The sequence below is a fragment of the Aptenodytes forsteri genome, unplaced genomic scaffold (assembly GCF_000699145.1).
Source record: "Aptenodytes forsteri isolate BGI_AS27 unplaced genomic scaffold, ASM69914v1 Scaffold284, whole genome shotgun sequence".
Lineage (NCBI taxonomy): Eukaryota > Metazoa > Chordata > Aves > Sphenisciformes > Spheniscidae > Aptenodytes > Aptenodytes forsteri.
In genome coordinates this window covers 1,449,083-1,455,881 of record NW_008794445.1, presented here as the reverse complement: position 1 = coordinate 1,455,881, position 6,799 = coordinate 1,449,083, and the positions used below count along the sequence as shown (strand labels likewise).

The following is a 6,799-nucleotide window of genomic DNA, read 5'->3' as shown; positions in this document are numbered from 1 at the left end:
TCTGGTGGAAGAAGGGAGGGGAAAGGACATAGGCAGCCTGAAGAGAATTGCAAGGATTTGGGATGAGGAGGGACTGGGAAGAGCTTGGATAGACCCTGCTGTCATAAGAATGATCCAGGTAAACTCTAGGGAGGGCTTAGCCTGGATTCCCTCACCCAAGACCAGATTGTGGGTAGAAGAGAGGCTCCAAGCTGCATTTTGATGGCTTTTGTCACACAGAGCATAAGCCTGAGAGGCACTAGAACAGACATTTCTCACCCAAATCCTAGGCTCTGGGGCATCATTCACCAATCAAGTGCATATTTATATTACTCTTACATATATTGGAGATGTTGCCAAGATAAGGGGCCGTATTCTGACTTCTCCTCCCACCGCTGGACACGACCTGCCTCCCTGCATTGAACCCAAAGCAAGAGTGAATGTGTGTGAGCACATGTGCTCTAGAGCAGTGGGCAGCAAACTCACTCCGTATCACATCAGTGACAAAGAGATTCAATGCAGGGGACATTTGCAGGCGTGAGCAGAAGAAAACCTTCACGTTCCTTCTCTGGGGTGAGCGCGTGCTTCAACTCCGAGATACACTCCCTGTCTCTTGAAATTAATTCAACATTCCTGTGGCTTGGACAAAAATAACTAGAATGAATAATCAGGCCGTGCTGGCCCTGCTGCAGATTGCCTGGTAGATAGAGCCCTCTGCAGGAAGAAAAAAGGCAAGGGACTGAGACAGCACCAGTGTTTACTAGAAGAGACCCAAAAGGTAACAGATGAAATAGCAATAGCTTATCACGTCCTTTAACCCTGCAGGTGTAATTGTCTCTAGCGAGTCTCTGGTATTTGCCTCTGTGCTGTTACCAGCTCACAGTGCTACAGCTCCCTGCATCTTTCCTCTTGTCCCATTAACTATTCCTCCCTCCCACGCTGCCCAACAGCTGCCTGCTTGTGCCGCGCGCTCAGCCTGCCTGCATTTTGGGTGCAGTGCAGAGCTGCGGTGGTGCTCAGGCTGCTTTGCTAGGCACAGGAACATGACACTCTATCTCACATCCTCTGCCTTTGTCACTAAAACGATCATGTTACCCTGAGTTTTGGGCTTGTTTCAAGCACTTTTATTTCTTTCTTTACACAAGAGACAAAAAAACCCAGACTCCAGATGAAACCAATGTGTGAAGATGGGAATGCCTCTGTGTCTGTGTGTGTGTGGTGTGTATGCACCTCCAATTTTTCATGCCTTCTGGCTGCAGGCCTTTCAGATACAAAGCCCAGGCCTCTGGGGTGGTACAAGGAAGCAACCTTTGTTGGGGAGCCATCAGCCTGGAGGAGAGCTAGTGTTTGGGTTTCTTCCCTAGGGAGACCTGTAGTGGTCTCTGAGTCTCGAAACAGAGAGACAAAAGACCGAGAGCTGCTTCCCTGGTCCTACAGCCTCTCTGCGCTCAGTTACCCCTTATCTCCCCATCCAACATCTTCAACTTTCTAAAACCTATGACTCAGTTATAGAGCAGGGACTTACCAGGATTACAGCCCTCATGGCTATAGGAAGAGGTAAAGAGGGCTCTCTTCTGAACAGAGGGCTTCTTATCTTCCCTTGGCCTCTGGTTTCACAGTGAGGTCTTAAATCAGCGGCCCCTTCTCCACAACCACTACACATCTGTTTGTGGAAGGGAAACCACTGGGGCTTTTCTGCACTGCAACTGACTGGAACATGCTTGGCTGCTCCGAGAGCATCTACAAGGTTCCTCACAGAAAAATACCTAGGCCTGGTTTGATGGCGGAATGGACTGGAGACATTCTGGAGACATTCTTGTCTCCTCTCAGATCCTATCCTACATGCCTGGGGCTATATGGGAGAACCCAAAGGCCAGTTGCTGTTGAGCCTTTATGTTTGGACATGGGAAACGCCATGCCCACGGTTCTGACAGTCCTCAGTGGATTGCACCCTGCGCCTCTGCCTTCAGTTTGGAAAGGGAAGAAGCAGATCTGGCAAGTTGTCCTGTCAGTCATCTTCCTGCCAAGTGGGAGGCAGAGGGAACCAATGCTCCCAAATTTCTTCACTGGAAGAGCCCAGCATGTGAGGGAAGCTGTCCAACAACTACATCTTCCTGCTGCCAGTGACCAGGTCAGGGCTCAGTTTTTGCTGGCAATCTTTTTCTTACGGGCAGAGACCAGATCATAGAAAGGATCCTGTGTGATGCTGGTCCTGGAAATAAGAGGAAATGGGAGCAAAAGTAAGAGATTTAATGCTGGAAAGCAGCATAGGCAACCTAACTGAACTTGCACAGAGACACCACTCACCAAAATGTAGGGCTGGAGATCTGCAGACCCACAGCAGAGAATTTAGCTGTGGCTAGAGATTCTCCAGAAGGGACCTTGAAACTCTTTGAAGTCAAAAGGTACCACCATTGCTAGACTGCAAACATTTCTTTCCACTCCCTTTTTTAAGCTCTAGTAACCAAATGAACTGTGTGACCATTTGTCCCTGGGGCTGAACAAAGGCAAGCTCAGACCTCCAGTTCTGGTCTCCTCACCGGATTGCTTCAATCCACTCATCACGTTCTGCTGGTGTGGCTGCTGAGATCTTGTAGGACTGATGCTTGCCTTCAACCACCTTCCCATCCCCATCTGTTTTGCAGGCTTTGATCTTCTGCCCTTTGCAGTTGGGATTGAAGAGCTCAAAGCAGTTCTGTCAGAAAGGGAATAAAATGGAGCAGTAGGGGAGGACAGGATGGACCAAGAAGACTATGCTGCCTTCAACCATGGGTGACAGGCTCAGAGAGCTTCCAAAGGGGAGGAGAGCATTCTGTCTCTGAAATGCAACAGAGCTTTTCCTTCCCCACCCCAAGAATCCCCCTATGAGTTAGATCTCCAAGTCACCCCTCTTAGGTAAATACATCCCTCCTGGGAAGGACTGGACACTAAAACAGGCTTTATGGAGAGATGGAGCATCAACAGTTATCAGAAAACACCTTCTGGGATCTGTCACTCTGCTCCACTCATGAAGATCTCTCCCCCTTTTAAGTAGATGCAACATCCTCTCTTCTGCCTGCCACCACACAGATAGAAGGCACTTTTCCCAGAGTCATGACACATGAAAGAGTGGGTATCCACAAAAGATGCACAGACAAAGAGCGTCACTTCCTGGGCCAGTTTCCTAACATCACAGCACTGCCTGGTCTACATGTGCTGTAAGTCATTATGGAGAGTCCTGGGGAGAGAAATTGAACCCACATCTCCAGGTGCAAAATGAGTAGGGAGTCAGCTGTGTGCACTCATCTCTGCACCCCTACACACACATGTGAAAACATTCAATACAGCCAGCCAAAGGACAGCTCTCCGTTCACACCAGATCTTCCCTGGTAAAATACAATCATGTTTAGATACCGTCATGTTTAGATGGGGGGACAAGGCAGTTTGGAATGGCACCTTCCCTCTGAGAAGCATGGTAAGAGTAGGGTGTGTACACCCTCTCTTCCCTCTGACCACCTGAGAGCCTGCGTTGGCAGAGTACCAAGCAATGGAGACTTACTGGCTTTTTGGGATCATCCACCTTCTGGACTGATAGGTTCTCCAGCGGGATAATGCCCAGAGGCTCTTTGTCCTGAAGGCAAGGAAACATGAATGAACACCCAACATGCTCCCCACATCTATGCCACTATTTAGAGCCTCTCTGATTTCTCAGACGTGTGCCTTTGTGGGGGTGACAAGGGCAGCGTATGCCTGGGGAGACCCCCCTCCATTTACACAATGGGGAGCTTAGTTAACAGGAGATCACAGCAATAGCTGCAGTGTCCAGCCTCTCTCCTCCTCAAGACCAGAGGCGAGGAAACAGCACAGGAGAGAAGGGAGGTCTGAGTTCAGTCTGGGAGCATAGGGTAGAAGGAAAGAGTTGCCCCCTACCCTCTGCTCCTCCCTGGCCCCTCAGAGGCTCATAACCACCCAGGACATGGTTTTCCGACCGGCAGTTAAGCCTTTACCGTGGTATATTCAAAGTAGTACAGGCAGTTATCAGTCAGAATGAACCAACGGCGTTTCCAGGTTTTCACACGTCCTCCTAAAGGCGGTGAGGTTCAAAAGCCATTAGTCACACATTTTTCTGTCCTTCCAGCCCCCCCCACCCTGCCGCAAGCTCCAGACATGCACACACAGGCATACCCTCCCAGCTCTCCCTGTAGACCAGCCCCAAGGAGGCAACCGTGGCGCTCACTGCTGATGTGATGCCATATGGTGGACACCCACACACAGGGAGCTAATTTTGCTCTGATGGGGCTGGGAATGGGGAGGGGTGAGGGATATCTTTTTGAGTCCCTTTTTGAGCAGAGGGAGGAGGAGCAGGCGGCTGGTTTCACCAGCAGGTGTCAGCCTCACCCCGCGGTGAGGTTAAAAAGCCATTAGTCACACATTTTTCTGTCCTTCCAGCCCCCCCACCCTGCCGCAAGCTCCAGACATGCACACACAGGCATACCCTCCCAGCTCTCCCTGTAGACCAGCCCCAAGGAGGCAACCGTGGCGCTCACTGCTGATGTGATGCTGTATGGTGGACACCCACACACAGGGAGCTAATTTTGCTCTGATGGGGCTGGGAATGGGGAGGGGTGAGGGATATCTTTTTGAGTCCCTTTTTGAGCAGAGGGAGGAGGAGCAGGCGGCTGGTTTCAACAGCAGGTGTCAGCCTCACCCCACCGCAGCAGACGGGAGGGAAGAACTGCGGAGACACTGGTGGGTTCCTGGGGGAGGTTTGTGATGGGAAGCAGGCAGGCGGGGAATTCAGAGGAGCTAGGGGTGTCCTCCCCCTTACCTAGTTTCAGGAGCCAGCCCTCACGGTTAGGGTTGAAGAAAGTATGCGTGAGGTCGTTCCCATCATCCTCTGGTATGGAGAATGGCTCGTTCTTTATGCTCTCAAACAGATTCTGCCCCAGAACGTTGGTGGGGGAAAGAGGGAGGGAAAGAGAAAGAAAGAAAGACAGATTACACAACTCTCCTAGGCCCATCTGGTTCATCACTCTGTTTCCACAGGGACAGGCGGGTAAGTGGGGAGGGGAGCGGGCAGTGAGCACTGGGGGTACAATAGCCCTCAGTCTACACCTCACAGGGTCTCAAGGGGGATCACCAGCTCTTTCCTGCATCCTGTGTCAAAAAAAGAGACCCAATTTGGAAAGTCACAGGCACAAAAGTGTGCACCCATATCAAGACAGGTTGCAGTGACCAAACCCAGCATGTCACACGAGTGCCGCTGTGGATAGTACTAAGGCACTGCGGGGGGCACAACACGGCAGAGACTGTAGCCCCATTTAGGTCCTGGGTTGGTGGTGCCAAACACTCTGCTGAGAACATGTATGTAGAGACCAACACACACATCTGCATGACAACACGGAGGCACATTTCATAGAACCAAGGCTTTTGCACTGAGGGACACACAGTGTGACATTCATAACAGCAGAGTGACAGGGAGGCAGGTTACTAGCTTTCAAGGGATACAAGAATGTTGCTCACATCATTGGATTTGCCATCATTTATTACACAAATCCCAAGCCAAGAAAAAACCTGAAACTACAGGCTCCTGCAATTTCCCTCAAATTGCCTGAAAGAAATGACACTCTGGAGAAAAATCTAAAGCCTTTACCCTGAGGGGATGCTGCTCAGCAAACCCAGGTGTGGGATGTAGGCAGCCTCTTTGACACAAGACACAAGTTATTCGCCCCAGGTTGTTTGGGTGAAGCTAGACACATGTAGGCAGGCTGCCCACTTCTACCTTGCCTCATAGGGCACATCCCATGCCTGCTGAGACTTTGGGAAAATGGTAGCTCCAGCTTTGCTAATGGATACATCCCCTGTTTCTGTCTTCCCCACTCTGCATCTTCATCCTCTGGGATCAGAGACACCATGGACCTGCTGAGAGCTTTACAGATGCTGGAAAAGGTGGTGGAAGAGACCTTGACACTCATTTGGGGCTTGTTGGTTCTACTCACTCAAAGATATATCCTGGTGTAAGACAGGTCAGGCACTGGTATCCTGACTGATATGAACACTGGAGTCAGCTGAGACATTTAGGTACGAACAAGGGAAAGGGATTCATAATCTGGGCCATGGTGACATTGTTTCACACACACAGAGACACACAAGAAACAGACAGTCCCCTTGGGGGCTAGGACTTTCAAAGCTGGACAAAAGACTCAGGTGCCCAGCTACCTCCCACAGAGGTGGGTGCCCCATTCACACAGCCTCATACCTACACGACACACAGACACCCGCAGCTCATGTCTTCCTCTCTCACAGTTACAGTATCTGTTCCTTTCTCACACGGACACACTTAAAAGCACAAACTTTCTTAAACCGATACTGCTATTCCCTGAATGTCTCTAGCCCCGTCTCTCTTGCTTCACGTTCTCACCAAAAAGCATGTGTGCAGCCCCTCTCCAAAGCAGTTTCCATGTTTTCCAGCTTTGCTTTTGTACATACTGCTCTCTTTCCTTGCTCAGCCCTTCCCCTTGTACGGCAGAAGGTCAGTAGGCCTCTATTACACTGAGATCTGTGGACCTTTGCTTCTCAATGGACGCCAAGCCAGAGAGAAAAGGGGAAACGTAACCCTCATTTTTAAAAAGGAAAAAAAGGAAGACCCGGGGAACTACAGGCCAGTCAGACTCACCTCTGTGCCTGGGAAGATCATGGAACAGATCCTCCTGGAAGCTATGCTAAGGCACATGGAGGACAAAGGAGGTGATTCGAGACAGACAGCATGGCTTCACCAAGGGCAAGTCCTGCCTGACCAACCTAGTGGCCTTCTATGATGGAGTGACTACATCAGTGGACA

At 50.4% G+C, this 6,799-nt stretch overlaps 1 protein-coding gene across 2 annotated transcripts in view; it reads right to left on the bottom strand.

Moving 5' to 3' along the window:
• Positions 1-1,086: 1,086 nt before the first annotated feature.
• CYTH4 (cytohesin 4) overlaps positions 1,087-6,799 on the bottom strand; it is a 27,401-nt gene continuing 21,688 nt past the window's right edge. Inside the window, exons 10-14 of one of the 2 annotated variants that reach the window (XM_009289957.1) lie at positions 4,787-4,898; positions 3,966-4,042; positions 3,518-3,589; positions 2,520-2,674; positions 1,087-2,191 (exon numbers count right to left, since the gene is read on the bottom strand). In XM_009289957.1, coding sequence (XP_009288232.1) covers positions 2,119-2,191; positions 2,520-2,674; positions 3,518-3,589; positions 3,966-4,042; positions 4,787-4,898 — 489 coding nt within the window. In that variant the 3' untranslated portion in view covers positions 1,087-2,118. The remainder of the gene's footprint in view (positions 2,192-2,519; positions 2,675-3,517; positions 3,590-3,965; positions 4,043-4,786; positions 4,899-6,799) is intronic. The other variant, XM_019474819.1, reaches the window with a different exon arrangement.